The 18,266-nt window shown below is 39.1% G+C and overlaps 1 protein-coding gene across 4 annotated transcripts in view; it reads right to left on the reverse strand.

The window, feature by feature from the left end:
* Positions 1-18,266, reverse strand: part of VAMP7 (vesicle associated membrane protein 7) — an 89,393-nt gene that overhangs the window by 27,245 nt on the left and 43,882 nt on the right. For all 4 annotated transcript variants that reach the window (XM_074391818.1, XM_074391817.1, XM_074391816.1 and 1 more), the window contains one exon: positions 2,183-2,275. In XM_074391818.1, the coding sequence (XP_074247919.1) occupies positions 2,183-2,275 (93 nt within the window). The remainder of the gene's footprint in view (positions 1-2,182; positions 2,276-18,266) is intronic.

Here is an 18,266-nt window from a genome sequence, read left to right on the forward strand (position 1 = left end):
TGGGAGAGAAAGCAGTGGGGTTGTTGCTCTTCAGTGGTAACTCGGCAGAATCAAGGCTCATTGAGCAACTCTTACTGATGTGCCAGTAACAAGTCATAAAACATCACAAATAACCATAATTCTCCCGAAGTATGATTTCATTAACTATATTTTTAGGTTTTGCACATGAATTTTTGATTAATATGATGATATAATTTTTAATTAATATGATAATATTTTAGAAGCCTGAGTAGAAGGCTTTCATCTGTATCACTTATTGAGCAAGAACATTGCTACAAGCTCTTCAGTGGATAACGATACAATAATTACGATGACCAAATCAAAGAAAAGGAGATGATGCAAGTAACACCATAAAAATGCTGGTGCTATTACAGATGTGTTTGCTTTTTACTTCTAGAATTATAATTTTAAATTATGATATGAAATAGTCACTACTTGTTCATATGATTACAAAAAATAGATTTTAAACATTAGGTTCACTACATTAGTCACTTTATTTTGATTTTTTGATTATTTTTGTAGAGATAGGGTGTCACTATGTTGACCAGGCTGGTTTGAAACTCCTGGCCTCAAGCAATCCTCCCACCTCAGCTTCCCAAAGTGTTGGGATTATAGGCATAAGCCACTGTGTCTGGCTTTGTTTTGCTTTAAATTACAACTTTTTGAGATCTTAAAGTGACTGATTTCATTAATTGCAAGCTTGGAAAAAGATGCATTTATGAATTGCATGCCCTTCACTCTAAAAGTGAGCAAAGCATTGTGCCTTGTAGGGAACTATAAATATTGCCAGGGCTGGGGCAGATTACAGTAGATTCTGTTTATTAATGAAGAGGCCAAACTTCTGACATCATATTCACACACACTCACACATACATATGCCACAAATGTAAAATTTACCAACTTGATACAAAATTGACTATTTGTCACAGCTGTAATATAAGGATTTTTCCAGCTGAAGTTCATCTAGTTAGGTGACAATACCTTTTGGCAAAGATTGATATTGCATTTAGAGCTGTGCTCTGCATGTACTAAGTAATCAGTAAATATATTCTGAAATTAACAATAATTCAGCTGTACAAATCAACCTAAATTTCCAGACCAAATAATAAGAAGCTAAGCTCAGGAGCCTAAAATGTGCTATTAGAAAGAAGAGCCTGAGCAAGGAACCATTCAAGGCCATGACAATTACTTCCGGTATCAAATCTATAGATTTATAACTGTTCTTCTCTTTTAGATAAATCCAGCTGTCTAAGGCAGAGGACCCTCGAGCTGTGGTCAAGGAGGAGGAGGGTCAGAGGTATCTGCTTGGAGGTAAACTCTGGGCTTCTGGACATGACTGGATGATGGGGAGGAAAGGCAACTTTATCCGGCCATGAACTAACACAGAGTAAAGCACCCCCCATCTGTTAGTCATAGTTCTTTAATTTGTGGTTTAGGACCTCTTTACACACTCAAAAATTACTGAGGACTCCAAACAGTTCTTGTTTAAGGGGGATTATAATTATCAGCATTTGCCATATTAGAAATTAAAACTTTAAAAATACACAATTAATTTAAAAATGACAATAAACCTATTACATATAAACAGAAATGTCTTTATTTAAAATAACTACATTTCTGTGAGGTCAGTTTTACGTGTCTCTTTATATATACTAATTCTCAATAGGAAGAAGGGGTTTAAGTAGAGATATTTCTTTTTTTTTTTTTTTTTTTTTTTTTGAGACGGAGTTTTCGCTCTTGTTACCCAGGCTGGGGTGCAATGGCGCGATCTCGGCTCACCGCAACCTCCGCCTCCTGGGTTCAGGCAATTCTCCTGCCTCAGCCTCCTGAGTAGCTGGGATTACAGGCACGCACCACCATGCCCAGCTAATTTTTTTTTTGTATTTTTAGTAGAGACGGGGTTTCACCATGTTGACCAGGTTGGTCTCGATCTCTCGACCTTGTGATCCACCCGCCTCAGCCTCCCAAAGCGCTGGGATTACAGGCTTGAGCCACCGCGCCCGGCTAAGTAGAGATATTTCATAGTGACTTCATAGGAAAGCCACTGCCTGGTCATCTGTTTCACTATTAAAAGACATATGTGGCTCATTTCAGAGTGTTAATCACTGAGAAAGAACTCTAGAACCTACTTTCTTAGAGAGACTAAAAAATAAAGCCATACACTAAAAGGACAAAAACTTACAATTGATACGATGATAATGATGATAGTGAGCTTGAGGTTCTTCATACACATGGCTCGGGCAAGATTTCTGCTAGTAGTTTTGAAGGTGACAGACTAGAAAAGAAGCAAGAATTGTTTTAACCCTGGCACTAACTACATGACTGATTTGCAGTAACAGCATTTTACTTCCATTAATTCTGTTGAAGTACAATGATCTCTCTTTACAAGTAGAGACTGGCCATTTATACTCAATAGTTGCCAAAAGCAACACTCTGCCAGGTCTATCATAAGTAGTATAAGCCTAATGGAAAGGCTTCCCTCTTTTTCTTCTCTAATGCAGCGACATACATGATGCTGGGCACCAGAAGTGGTTCTTCCCTCTAGTGGAAAAGCATTTTCCTCTCTATACTTCCAATAATAAAGGCTCCTTTAAAGTCAGCTGACTGCAAGCACATTCTCCTATTCTGTCCAGTATAATTCTGGGACTTTGAGCCATAAAAACCTGTTTGATTTCCATAGGAAGATATGTATTTACTTTTGTGAGAGCCAAAACCCATAGAACTTCATTCCTTCTGCTATCCATTTTCTTTTGCATAATCAATTTCTCAATATCTACTGAACGATTCCCACCAGGACACAAGGAATTTAAAACAAAAAGGCAACCAACCAACCAACCAACCAACCAACAAAACTCCCTAATAATCCAGCAATTCCACTCTAGGTATGTTCCCAACAAATGTATGCACAAATTCACCAAAAGACATAGAAAAATGTTTTGGACAGCACTACTTTTCGTATCTTAAACTGGAAACCACCCAAATGCCTATCAATTGTATAATGCATAAATAAATTGTAGGAGAGTCATACCACGGAATACAATGAGAAATCACAATCTACGACTACATTTACACATTTACAATCTACATGTCAAAGATAAATCTCACAAACATCATTTTGAGCAATAGAAACTTGACATAAACAGAATACTTGCTATATTTTATTTATTTATAAATTTTTTGAGACAGGGTCTTGCTCTGTTGCCCAAGCTGGAGTGCAGTGGCACAATTACGACTCACTGCAGTCTCGACCTCCTGGGCTCAAACAATACTCCCACCTTAGCCTCCTAAGGAGCTGGGGCTATAGGTGTATGCCACCACTCTCAGCTCCTGCCATATTTTATTAATCTATATGGAGAAATCAGGATAGTGGTCACCTTTGGAGGGGAGTAGTGACGAGAAGAAGGCAGAAGGGAGCTTCTGGGGTACTGTTCATACTCTAGTTCTTAATGTGGGTGTTGGTTCTACATGGTATGTTCACTTTGTGAAAATACAACAAGTCGTATGCTTACAGTTGATGTATTTATGTATATTACACTTCAACATACTGGTTTTTAAAAATCCACATCCTTAACCATACATTCCTCTCCAACCACATTCTCCACAAACTCTCTGCGGTAGAACAACTGACAGCGGCACCAGCCTTTGGGTTTCACTTGAAGAAGACTGCACAGGATGCCACCCAGAGGCACAGACCAAAACTGATTACATCTAGAACTAAATATGTATGTTGAATAGAATATATGCATTAGTCTTCTGAGAAGAACCAGTGGTTAAAGTGAGGAGACAAAAAAAGCAATGGGGTCAAACAGTCCTTAATGGAACTAATAAAAAACTTCTAATAAGTGTCCTCAGAAACAAGACACAATTGCACTAATTTTAAACAAAGTCATCAGAGGACATGAAAAATTAAATAATATTCAAAAAACTGTATTTCAATAAAATGACTGGCATAATTTTTTTAATGCAGAACATAAATGACCAAAAACAGCTTCTGCACTAACAACTCAAAAAATTTGCTCTGAAAACAGGGCAAAATGTCTAAGTTGTAAATTATGAAAGATACAAGATACATGGAAAACTGATCAAGCAAATCCAGGATCAATTTATACAACCAACAGATATTTAACATTTATTATGTGCCTGGTACTGATTTAGGCACCTATTAGCAGTCACAGGAGAGAATACAGCCAAAAGAGACGGATCAATAATCCAGGGACTAACCGAAGAAAATATCCCCGAACTAAGACAGACTTGATTCTTCAGACTAAAAGGCCCTACCTACCATGTGGTAAGAATATTGAAAAAAGTCAAATGTTACACTTTTAGTAACATTTCAGAACTCCAAGCTTTTATTTCTACTATACTTTTATTTTTTTCTGCCTTGAAGTATAATTGGTAAATAAAAATGGTATATATTCAAGGTATACAATGTGATATTATGATATATGTATACATCATGAAGTGATTACCACAATCAAGTTAAGTAAAATATCACCTCACATAGTTACTTTTTTGGGTGTGTGGTGAGAATGCTTAAGATCTATTTATATAACATATTTCAAATATTCATTATTAACTACAGTTGCCATGTTGTATGTCAGATATCCAGAATTTATTCATCTTAGAACTGCAAGTTCATAGACGCTAACGAACAACTCTCCATGTCTCCCACCCCCAGCAACCACTGTTCTACTCTTTGCTTTTATGAACTTGACATTTTTTTTGGTTCCATATATAAGTGAAATTATACAGTATTATCTATCTGTGTCTGGTATATTTCACTTAATATAATGTCCTCTAGTTTCATTCACATTTCAGAATATTTTTTTCCTATTCTTTGAAAAATGCTCTTGGAATATCAATAGGGATTGTGTTGAATCTGTGTACTGCTTTGGGCAGTATGGACATTTTAATATTGATTCTTCTAATCCAAAAACACAGGGTTATCTTTCCATTGATTTGTGTCTTTTTCAATTTCTTTCATCAATGTTTCATAGTTTTCATTGTACACATTTTTTATATCCTTGGCTAAATTTATTCCTATTTTACTCTTTTTGATGCTATCATAAATGGGATTTAAAAATTTTTCCTTTTTTGTTTTTTGAAATGGAGGTCACCCCTCTGTCACCCAGGCTGGAGTGCAGTGGTGTGATCATAGCTCTCTACAGCTCTGAATTCCTGGGTTCAAGCAATTCTCCATCTTCAGCCTCCCAAGTAACTAGGACTACAGGCATACCCCATCACGCCTATTTTTTTTTTTTTTTTTTTTTTTTTTTGGTTTTGTAGAGATAAGGTCTCAATTTGTTGCCCAGGGTCATCTTGAACTTCTGGATTCTAGAGATCTTTCGGCTTTGGCCTCTCAAAGTATTAGGACTATAGGTATGAGCCACCATGCACAGCCTTGATTTCCTTTTCTAATAGATTGCTATCTAGATATTAACAGTGTGACTTAGGGTAGGGGAAAGTCACCCCAGGAAAAAAAAAATAAGTGATTCAGGAGACTTTGGATCACATCCAGTAGAGCTGGAGACTGAGATCAAGCCAGAGGGCAGTCAGTCAATAACGCCTACATAATAAATAAAACCCCAATAAAAACTCTGAACACTAAGGCTTGGGTAAGTTTCCCTGTTGGGCAGTGCTCTGTACATGTTGTCACGTTGATACCAGGAGAGTAATGTGTCCTGACGCCATGGGGAGAGGACAACAGAAGCTCTACATTTGGTATCTTCCCAAACTCCACCCTACGCACTTTTTCCCTTGGCTGATCTTACTATGTATAATTTGCCTATAATAAACCGTAACTGTGCCGGGTGTGGTGGCTCAAGCCTGTAATCCCAGCACTTTGGGAGGCCGAGGCAGGTGGATCACGAGGTCGAGAGATCGAGACCATCCTGGTCAACATGGTGAAACCCTGTGTCTACTAAAAATACAAAACATTAGCTGGGCATGGTGGCGCATTCCTGTAATCCCAGCTACTCAGGAGGTTGAGGCAGGAGAATTGCCTGAACCCAGGAGGCGGAGGTTGCAGTGAGCCGAGATTGCGCCATTGCACTCCAGCCTGGGTAACAAGAGCAAAACTCCGCCTCAAAAAAAAAAAAAAAAAAAAATCCATTAACTGTGAGTATAATAGTATTCATGAAGTACTATAAATCCTTTTAATGAACTATCAAACCTGAGGGTGGTTTGGGGAATCCTCCAAATTTGCTCTGCCCCTGTGTGTTGCCAATCAATTTGGCCCTGAAACCTCACTAAGTTCTTTAAGCCATAGTACCTTTAACTTCTTTCCATCCAACATTGGACAAGAATATCTGGGAATGAGCCTTCCCAACGACATGGGATACACTTACATCTAAAATGCTGATCAATGCTTTCAGAAGAGAAAGATTTTGATCAAAAGGGGGAAATGAGAAAACAAAAACAGCTCAGAGCAGTCTGAGCTATGTGAGGTATATAAAATTTATCAGGCCCAGAAGACACGAGTATGGGACATTAGTCATGCCCCCCACACAATTCCCTGAGGGGCAACTGTTTAAAGGCATTTTGTGGCTGACAAGCTGCCTCACCCATTCTCTTCATTTTCCTGGAATTTGTGATACCAAGAACAATGTATAGCCAGTCAATAGCTTATGTTATTTTAATGTAAATTCTTGGTAAACAAATTAGATACTGCCTCTCCTTTTTTCCTTTAAAAACCCACTTGTAACTGCTGCTAATCAGAGCATACATTCAGGGCAACATAAATCTATGCTCCTGGGCTGCAATGATCAAACTTGGCCCAAATAAAAACTGTGTAAAATGTATAATTGTTGTACTTCTCAGATGCCTAAATTCTTCATGCACTGAAATGCAGCAATTTTCAGAGAATTTTGAGAGAAAATGATCTTAACCCTAGAATTCTACACCAGTCAAAACACTGTTCAAATATGAGACCAAAATAACACTTTTGCTCTTGAAGGGATTATCACCCATAAACTCATATGAAGAAAATGTGTGAGGACGCCAGTTAGAATGGTGATCATTAAAAAATCTGGAGACAACAGATGCTGGAGAGGATGTGGAGAAACAGGAACACTTTTACACTGTTGGTGGGAGCGTAAATTAGTTCAACCATTGTGGAAGATAGTGTGGCGATTCCTCAAGGACCTAGAAATAGAAATTCCATTTGACCCAGCAACCCCATTACTAGGTATATACCCAAAGGATTATAAATCGTTCTACTATAAGGACACATGTACACGAATGTTCATCACAGCACTGTTTACAATAGCAAAGACCTGGAACCAACCCAAATGCCCATTGACTGGACAGGGAAAATGTGGCACATGTATGCCATGGAATATTATGCAGCCATCAAAAACGATGATTTCGTGTCCTTTGTAGGGACACAGATGAACCTGGAAACCATCATTCTTGGCAAACTGACACAAGAGCAGAAAATCAAACACCGCATGTTCTCACTCATAGGCGGGTACTGAACAATGAGAACACATGGACACAGGGAGGGGAGCACTACACACTGGGGTCTGTTGGGAGAAAACAGGGGAGGGACAGCAGGGCATGGGGAGTTGGGGAGAAATAGCATGGGGAGAAATGCCAGATATAGGTGATGGCGAGGAAGGCAGCAAATCAAACTGCCATGTGTGTACCTATGCAACAATCTTGCATGTTCTTCATATGTACTCCAAAACCTAAAATGCAATAAAAAAATAAATTAAAAAAAAAAGAAAGAAAATGTGTGAGGATACACCAAAGACTAAATCACAATAAATAAAGAAAGAAGAAGATGATGTGGATGAGAAAAAGCAGTGAGCAATGAAACTAATAAATCTGAACATAGTTGTGTGATTCAATAGGTTGTAACGGAGATTCCTCCACCATCCTCAGGTCAACATCTGAACACTGACAACCACCTGTTTAAAACAAGTTCACCTATAAAGAACAATTGCTACACTTTGCCAAAGCTTCCCTTGGGGCTGGGCTGGGGGTACGTAGGAAAAAAAAACAAACAAAAAAAAAACAAGATATAAAAGCCCCTGTGAGAATGACAAAGGCAAGCGTAACAACCAGCCTGATGGTCTCTTCACTCCATATAGATAGCTTCATTTCGGCCTTGGGAATCTGTGAGTCCTATACCTTTATAGTGGGCTGAATGGTGGCACTAAAGTTATGCCCGTGTCCTAATCCCTGTGAATATGACATATGTGATATTATCTGGAAAAAGGGTCTTTACGGATGTGATTATGTTAAGAATCTTGAGATGAAGAGCGTATCCTGGATTATCCATATGAGCCCTAAATGACATCACAAATGTCTTTATAGGACAAAAGTAGATGGAGACTTGACACACATGCAAAGGAGAAAGTAATGTGAACACAGAGGCAGAAACTACAATGATGTAGCCACAAGCCAAGAAATACTGGCAGCCACCAGAAGCTGGAAGAGGCAAGGAACAGATTCTCTCATAGAGCTTCTGGAAGGAGTGTAGCCCTGCTAACACTTTAATTTTAGCCCAGTTAAACTGATTTTGAACTTCTGAAATTCAGTAGTGAGAAAATAAATTTTTTGTTTTAAGCTGCCAAGTTTGTGATAATTTGTGACAGCAGCCATAGAAAGCTAATAACCATATATAAAATGTTGAAAACCAAACATAAAAATACTCTTAAAACCAGCCAAAGGGGGCCAGTTGTAGTGACTCATGCCTGTATTTCCAGCACTTTGGGAAGCCAAGGAGGGAGGATCACCTGAGCCTAGGAGTTTGAGACCAACCACAGCAACACAGGAAGACCCCTATCTCTACAAAAAATTTAAAAAACTAGCTAAGTGTGATGGCGCATGCCTGTGGTCCTATTTGGGAGGTTGAGGCGAGGCAGGAGGATCACTTGAGCCTGGGAGGTGGAGGCAACAGCACACCATGATCATGCCACTGCACTCCAGCCTGGGTGAGAGAGAGAGACCCTGCCTTAAAACAAACACAAAAGCAAACAGCCAAAGGTGAGGAAATAATCATTTTTCAAGTAAGACTAAGAGAGATGACAATCTCTTCAAGAACGTATGGAAACCAGAGAAAAATGGAATGGCATTTTTAAAGCACTGAAATGTTTTAAAGCACTGAAAACTGCCATTGTAAAAAACTAAAAAACTATATGCAAACCAAGTATTCTTCAAAAAAAGATTAAACAGATTTTCAGACAAAAGCTTAGAGAATCGCTCATCAGTAGATCAATACTAGAAGAAACAATAGAAGAACTTCTTCAGTTTGAAGTGAAAAAAATTGTACATGGAAATAGAACTGCAGAAAGCAAAAAACAACAGAAAGAATTACAGGCGTATCTCCTTTTATTGTACTTCACGTTATCACACTTCATGGATAGTTTTTTTTTTTAAAACAAATCAAGGTCTATGGAAACACTGTGATGAGCACCATTTTTCCTTTTTTTTTTTTGGCTTGGCCTACACTTTTTTTTTTTTTTTCCTTTTGTTAAGGTTTCTTACGTAGGTATACAACATGCCACGGTGGTTTGCTGCACCCATCAACCCGTCATCTACATTAGGTATTTCTTCTAATGCTATCCCTTCCCTAGCCCCTCACCCTCCAACAAAGGCCCCAGTGAGTGATGTTCCCCTCCCCGAGTCCATGTGTTCTCATTGTTCAACTCCCACTTATGAGCGAGAACATGTGGCAGCACCGTTTTTCTAACAGCATGTGCTCACTTCATGTCTGTATTTTGGTAATTCTTCTACCATTTCAAACTTTTCACTGTTTCCATTCTCTTATGATGACCTGTGACCTTTCATGTTACTATTGTGATTGTTTTAGGGTGCCATATACTGTGCCTATATAAGATGGAGCTAACTGACAAATGTTGTGTTTTTCTAACTGTTCCACTGACTGGCTATTCTCTCATCTCTCTCCCTCTCAGGCCTCCCTATTTGCTGAGACACAACGATCTTGAAATTAGGCCAGTTAATAACCTTACAATGGCATCTATGTATTCAAGTGAAGAGTCACACATCTCTCACTTTATATCAAAAGATAAAAATAATTAAGCTTAGTGAGTAGGGCATATCGAAAGCTAGCAGAAGTTGGTTCATGAGGTTTAAGCAAAGAAGCCATCTCCATAACATAAAAGTATAAGGTGAAGCAGCAAGTGCTGACAGAGAAGCCACAGTACGTTATCCAGGAGACCTAGCTAAGATCACTGATAAAGGTGGCTATACTAAACAACAGATTTTCAATGTAAACAAAACACACTTCTTGTGGGAGAAGATGCCATCTAAGACTTCCATAGAGAGAAGCCAATGCCTGGCTTCAAAGTTTCAAAGGATAAGCTGACTTTTATTAGTGGCCAATGCAGCTGATGACTAAGTTGAAGCCAAAGGTAATTTATCATTCTGAAAAACTAGGGACCTTAAGAATTATGCTAAATTGATTTTTTGAAGGGTTTTTTGTGTCTCTATCTCCTTCAGTTCTGCTCTGATCTTAGTTATTTCTTGTTTTCTGCTAGGTTTTAAGGTTTTTTTGATCTTGCTCCTCCAGCTCTTTCAATGTTGACAATAGGGTATCGATTTTAGATTGCTCCTTGCTTCTCATGTGGGCATTTATTGCTATATATTTTCCTCTATACACTGCTTTAAATGTGTCCCAGAGATTCTGGTATGCTGTGTCTTCATTCTCGTTGGTTTCGAAGAACATCTTTATTTCTGCCTTCATTTCATTGTTTATCCAGTCAACATTCAAGAGCCAGTTGTTCAGTTTACATGAAGCTGTGCGGTTCTGAATTAGTTTCTGAGTTCTAACTTGATTGCACTGTGGTCTGAGAGACTGTTATGATTTCCGTTCTTTTGCATTTGCTGAGGCTGATTTACTTTTAGAGTAGGTGCAATGCAGTGCTGAGGAGAATGAATATTCTGTGGATTTGGGGTGGAGAGTTCTGTAAATATCTATTAGGTTTCCTTGATCCAGGTCAGAGTTCAAGTCCTGGATTTCCTTGTTAATTTTCTGTCTCGTTGATCTGTCTAATATAGACAATGAGGTGTTAAAATCTCCCACTATTATTGTGTAGGAGTCTAAGTCTCTTTGTAAGTCATTAAGAACTTGTCTTATGTATCTGGGTGCTCCTGTATTGAGTGTGTATATATTTAGGATCGTTACCGCTTCTTGTTGCATTGATCCTTTTACCATTATGTAATGTCCTTCTTTATCTTTTTTGATCTTTGTTGGTTTAAAGTCTATTTTATCAGAGATGAGAATTGCAACTCCTGCTTTTATTTTTTTGCTCTCTATTTGCTTGGTAAATCTTGCTCCATCCCTTTATTTAGAGCCTTCGTGTATCCTTGCAGGAGCTGGTTTTTCAAAAAGATCAACAAAATAGAGTACTAGCCATATTAATAAAAAAGAAGAGAGAGTAATCAAACAGATGCAATAAAAAATGATAAAGGGGATATCACCACAGATTCCACAGAAATACAAACCATCATCAGAGATTATTACAAACAACTATATGCACATAAACTAGTAAGCCTGGAAGAAATGGATAAATTCATGGACACTTGCCTCCACCCAATCCTAAACCAGGAAGAAGTCAAAACCCTGAAGAGACCAATAACAAGGTTTGAAGTTGAGGCAGCAATTAAGAGCCTACCACCCAAAAAAAGCCCAGGTCCAGATGGGTTCACAGCCGAATTCTACCAGACATACAAAGAGGAGCTGGTACCATTCCATCTGAAACTATTCCAAATAATCCAAAAAGAGGGACTCCTTCCCAAATCATTTTATGAGACCAACATCATACTGATACCAAAAGCTGGCAGAGACTCAGCAAGAAAAGAAAACTTCAGGCCAATATCCATGATGAACATAGATGCAAAAATCTTCACTAAAATACAGGCAAGCCGATTGCAATAGCACATCAAAAAGTTTATCCACCATGATCAAGTAGGATTCATCCCGGGGATGCAAAGCTGGTTCAACATACACAAGTCTATAAACGTAATTCACCACATAAACAGAACCAAAGACAAAAACCACATGATTATCTCAATTGATGCAGAGAAGGCCTTTGACAAAATTCAACAGCGCTTTAAGCTAAAAACCCTCAATAAACTACGTATTGACGGAACATATCTCAAAATAATAAAAGCTATTTACGACAAACCAACAGCCAATATCATACTGAATGGGAAAAAACTGGAAGCATTCCCTTTGAAATCTGGCACTACACAAGGATGCCCTCTCTCACCACTCCTATTCAATATAGTACTGGAAGTTCTAGCCAGAGCAATCAGGCAAGAAAAAGAAATAAAGGGTATTCACATAGGAAAGGAGGAAGTCAAATTGTCTCTATTTGCAGACGACATGATTGTATATTTAGAAGACCCCATTGTCTCAGCCCAAAATCTCCTGAAACTGATAAGCAACTTCAGCAAAGTCTCAGGATACAAAATCAATGTGCAGAAATCACAAGCTTTTCTATACACCAATAACAGACTTAAAGAGAGACAAATCAAGAACAAACTGCCATTCACAATTGCTACAAAGAGAATAAAATACCTAGGAATACAACTAACAAGGCACGCAAAGGACCTCTTCAAGGAGAACTACAAGCCACTGCTCAACGAAATAAAAGAGGACACGAACAGATGGAGAAACATTCCATGTCCATGGTTAGGAAGAATCAATATCGTGAAAATGGCCATACTGCCCAAAGTAATTTACAGATTCAAAGCTTTCCCTATCAAGCTACCAATGACCTTCTTCACAGAACTGGAAAAATACCACCTTAAGCTTCATATGGAACCAAAGGAGAGCCCGCATAGCCTAGTCAATTCTAAGCAAAAAGAACAAAGCAGGAGGCATCACACTACCGGACTTCAAACTATACTACAAAGCTACAGTAATCAAAACAGCATGGTACTGGTACCAAAACGGAGATATAGACCAATGGAACAGAACAGAGGCCTGGGAGGCAATGCCACACACCTGCAACCATCTGATCTTTGACAAACCTGACAAAAACCAGCAATGGGGAAAGAACTCCCTGTTTAATAAATGGTGTTGGGAAAAGTGGCTAGCAGTGTGCAGAAAGCAGAAACTGGACCCCTTCCTGACACCTTACACTAAAATTAACTCCAGATGGATTAAAGACTTAAACATAAGACTTAACACCATAAAAACCCTAGAAGAAAGTCTAGGCAAAACCATTCAGGACACAGGAATAGGCAAGGACTTCATGACTAAAACACCAAAAGCATTGGCAACAAAAGCCAAAATAGACAAATGAGACCTAATCAAACTCCACAGCTTCTGCACAGCAAAAGAAGTGGTCATTAGAGGGAATCAGCAACCAACCAAATGGGAAAAATTTTTGGCAATTTACTCATCTGACAAAGGGCTAATATACAGAATCTACAAAGAACTAACACAGATTTACAAGAAAAAAACAAACAAGCCCATTCAAAAGTGGGCAAAGGATATGAACAGACACTTTACAAAAGAAGACATACATGAGGCCAACAAACATATGAAAAAATGCTCATCATCACTGGTCATTAGAGAAATGCACATCAAAACTACATTGAGATACCACCTCACGCCAGTTAGAATGGCGATTATTAAAAAATCAGGAGACAACAGATGCTGGAGAGGTTGTGGAGGAAGAGGAACACTTTTACACTGTTGGTGGGAGTGTAAATTAGTTCAACCATTGTGGAAGATAGTGTGGCGATTCCTCAAGGACCTAGAAATAGAAATCCCATTTGACCCAGCAATCCCATTACTGGGTATATATCCAAAGGATTATAAATCATTCTACTATAGTGACACATGTACACGAATGTTCACTGCAGCACTGTTTACAATAGCAAAGACGTGGAACCAACCCAAATGCCCATCGATGATAGACTGGACAGGGAAAATGTGGCACATATACACCATGGAATATTATGCAGCCATCAAAAACAATGCATTCATGTCCTTTGTAGGGACATGGATGAACCTGGAAACCATCATTCTCAGCAAACTGACACAAGAGCAGAAAATCAAACACCGCATGTTCTCACTCATAGGCGGGTACTGAACAATGAGAACACATGGACACAAGGAGGGGAACATCACACACTGGGGGTCTGTTGGGGGGGAAAAGGGGAGGGACAGTGGGGGGTGGGGAGTTGTGGAGAGATAGCATGGGGAGAAATGCCAGATATAGGTGAAGGGGAAGAAGGCAGCAAATCATGCTGCCATGTGTGTACCTATGCAACAATCTTGCAAGTTCCTCACAGGTACCCAAAACCTAAAACGCAATTAAAACAAACAAAGAATTATGCTAATTCTACTCTGCCTGTGCTCCTGAAATGGAACAACAAACCTGGAAGATAGCACATCTGTTTACAAGATGGTATACAGAAGATCTGTGGAGATCTGCTGCTCAAAAAGAAAAGATTCCTTTCAAAGTGTTACTGCTCACTGACAATGAACCTAGTTACTCAAAAGCTCTGAAGGAGACTTACGAGGAGATTAATGCTGTTTTCATGCCTGTGTGAAAGGAAAAGAAATCTTGAGGCCCCCAAATCACTAAGCTAAAGGGAAAAGTCAAGCTGGGAACTGCTCAGGGCTAACCGGCCTCCCATTCTATCCAGTCACCCCTCTGCTCACTGAGATAAATGCATATCTGATTGCCTCCTTTGGAGAGGCTCATCAGAAACTCAAAAGAATGCAACCATTTGTCCCTTATCTATCTAAGACCCAGAAGCCCCCTATCCACTTTGAGTCTTCCCACCTTTGCTTCGAGTTATCCCTTCTTCCCAGGCCAAACCAATGTTCACCTTGCATATGATGACTGATGTCTCACATCTCCTTAGAATGTATAAAACCAAACTGGACTCTGACCACCTCAGGCACTTGTTGTCAGGACCTCCTGAGGCTGTGTCATGGGTGCGTGCTCTACTCTCTAAACTACTTTCTAAACTAACTGAGACCTGTCTCAGACTTTCAGGGTTCACATCTGCTAATACAACACCTATTCTGCTACCCATGAATCAAGGAGTGATTTCAACGTTCAAGTCTTATTATTTAAGAAAAACATACATTTATTATAGCTGCCATAGATAATGATTCCTCCGATGGATCTGGGCAAAGTAAATTGAAGACCTTCTAGAAAGGATTCACCATTCAAGATGCCATTAAGAACATTCATGATTCATGGGAGGAAGTCAAAATATAAGCATTAACAGGTGTTTGGAAGAAGCTGATTACAACCTTCACAAATGACTTTGAAGGGTTCAAGACTTCAGTAGAGAAAGTAACTGCAGATGTGGTATAAATAGAAGAGAACTAGAATTAGAACTGGAACCTGAAGACATGACTGAACTGGTGCAATTTCTTGATAAAACTTTAATGGATGAGTTGTTTCTTATGCACAAGCAAGGAAGGTGATTTCTTGAGACAGCAACTACTCCTGCTGAAGATGCTGTGAACACTGTTGAAATGACAAATATTTAGAAAATTACATCAATTCAGCTGATAAAGCAGTAGCAGGATTTGAGAGGACTGACTCCAATTTTAAAATAAGTCCTATTGTCAGTAAGTTGCTATCAAACAGCAACACATGCTGCAGAGAAATCTTTTGTGAAAGGAAGAGACAATCAACGTGGCAAACTTCACTGTTGTCTTATTTTAAGAAATTGCCACAGCCACCATGACCTTTGGCAACCACCAGCCTGACTGATCAGTCAGTAGCCATCAACATCAAGGTGAGACGCTTCACCAGCAAAAAGATTAAGACTCACTTAAGGCTCAGGTGATCATTAGCATTCTATTTGTGAAATAAGCCAGACACAAAAAGGGAAATTTTATATTATCCCACTTATATGATATATCCAGAATAGGCAAATTCACAGAGACAGAAAGTAGATTAGAGTTACTAAGGGCTGAGAGTAAGGGGAATGGGGAGTTATGGCTTAATGGTTACAGAGTTTCTGTTAGGGGGTGATAAAAAAAGTTTTGGAAATAGATAGTAGTGATGGTTGCATAACAATGTTGATGTAGTTAACACCACTGAATTGTACAGTTTGAAAAGGTTAAAATGGCGAAATATATGCTATATATATATCTTACCACAAGTTTAATAATGTAACAGACTAAATTTCATGGAAGTGTACCCTTTAAATGGGCAATTTGTATGGTCTGTGAGTTATTTCCCCATAAACATGTTAAGCCAGAAACCTGGCTGGATGGAACTACCTGCCTCCCAGAAAGGAGAACTGAAAGCAGGGAAACAGGCCATACAGCATGACGAGTCTCCCCAGCACAAAGCCTAGCAGGCTAAAAAACTCTCCCTTCAGAGTTTTGCACCCAGAACATCAGTTAGAGAACGACCAGGAACAATCCAGCTCGGTGGAGGGAAGGGCAGCTGCCATTGCAGAAGTTGGCCTAATTTTCCTGAGTAAATAAAAGACGCAGGAGCTCCACTGAATCCGTGGCAGCCCAGCAGCACCTCTGCAGGCAGGCAAAGGAAAGGCCGCCTCCCCAAGCAGCTACCTGAGATCAAAGCTATATAAATCCAACAAGATGGGAAGAAACCAGCACAAAAAGAATGAAACCAGATTGCCTCTCAAAAGCCAGATTCTGATTGCCATCAAAAACCAGATTGCTCTCCCCCACCATGAGATCACAACTCCTTACCAACAAAGGAACAAAGCTGGATGGAGAATGAATTTGACAAATTGACAGAAGCAGGCTTCAGAAGGTAGGTAATAACAAACTTCTCTAAGTTAAAGGAACATGTTCTAACCCAATGCAAAGAAACTAAAAACTCCGAAAAAAGGTCACACAAAATGCTAACTAGAATAACCAGCTTAGAGAAGAACATAAACGACCTGATGAAGCTGAAAAACACAGCACAAGAATTTCGTGAAGCATACACAAGTTTCAATAGCCGAATAGATCAAGCAGAAGAAAGGATATAAGAGACTGAAGATCAACTCAATGAAATAAAACGAGAAGGCAAGATTAGAGAATAAAGAGTGAAAAGAAATGAACAATGCCTCCAAGAAATATGGGATTACATGAAAAGACCTAATCTACACTTGATCAGTGTACCAGAAGACCCAGAGAATGAATCCAAGCCAGAAAACACTCTTTAGGATATTATACAGGAGAACTTCCCCAACCTAGCAAGCCAGGCCACCATTCAAATACGGGAAATACACAGACCAACACAAGAGCAACCCTAGGCACATAATCAACAGATTCACTAGGGTTGAAATGAAGGAAAAAACACTAAGGGCGGCCAGAGATAAAGGTCGGGTCACCCACAAATGGAAGGCCATCAGACTCACAGCGGATCTCTTGGCAGAAACCCTATAAGCCAGAAGAGAGTGGGGGCCAATATTCAACATCCTTAAAGAAAAGAATTTTCAACTCAGAATTTCATATCCAGCCAAACTAAGCTACATAAGTGAAGGAGAAATAAAATCCTTTACAGAAAAGCAATTGCTGAGGGATTTCATCACTACCGGACCTGCCCTATAAGAGCTGCTGAAGGAAGCACTAAACACAGAAAAGAAAAACCAGTACCAACCACTGCAAAAAAGAACAAAATGGTAAAGACCAACGACACAATGAAGAAATTATGTCAAACAAAGAGCAAAACAACCAACCAGTAACAAAATGGCAGGATCAAATTCACACATAACAATATTAATATTAAACGTAAATGGACTAAATTCCCCAATCAAAAGACACAGATTGGCAAATTGGATAAAAAGCCAAGAACCATCAGTGTGCTGTATTCAGGAGAACCATCTCACATGCAAAGACACACATAGACTCAAAATAAAGGGATGGAAGAAGATTTACCAAGCAAATGGAGAGCAAAATAAGGCAGGGGTGGCAATCCTAGTCTCTGATAAAACGGATGTTAAACCAACAAAAATCAAAAGAGATAAAGAGGATTACATAACGGTAAAATGATCAATACAACAAGAAGAGCTAACTATTCTACATATATATGAACCCAATACAAGAGCACCCAGATACATAAAGCAAGTCCTTAATGTCCTACAAAGAGACTTAGACTCCTGCACAACAATAGTGGGAGACGTTAACACTCTACAGTCAATATCAGACAGATCAATGAGACAGAAAATCAACAAGGAAATCCAGGACTTGAACGCAGATCTGGACCAAGCAAACTTAATAGACATTTACAGAGCTCTCAACCCCAAATCCATGGAATATGCATTCTTCTAAGCACCACATTGCACTTACT

Source organism: Saimiri boliviensis, chromosome X, assembly GCF_048565385.1.
Source record: "Saimiri boliviensis isolate mSaiBol1 chromosome X, mSaiBol1.pri, whole genome shotgun sequence".
NCBI lineage: Eukaryota > Metazoa > Chordata > Mammalia > Primates > Cebidae > Saimiri > Saimiri boliviensis.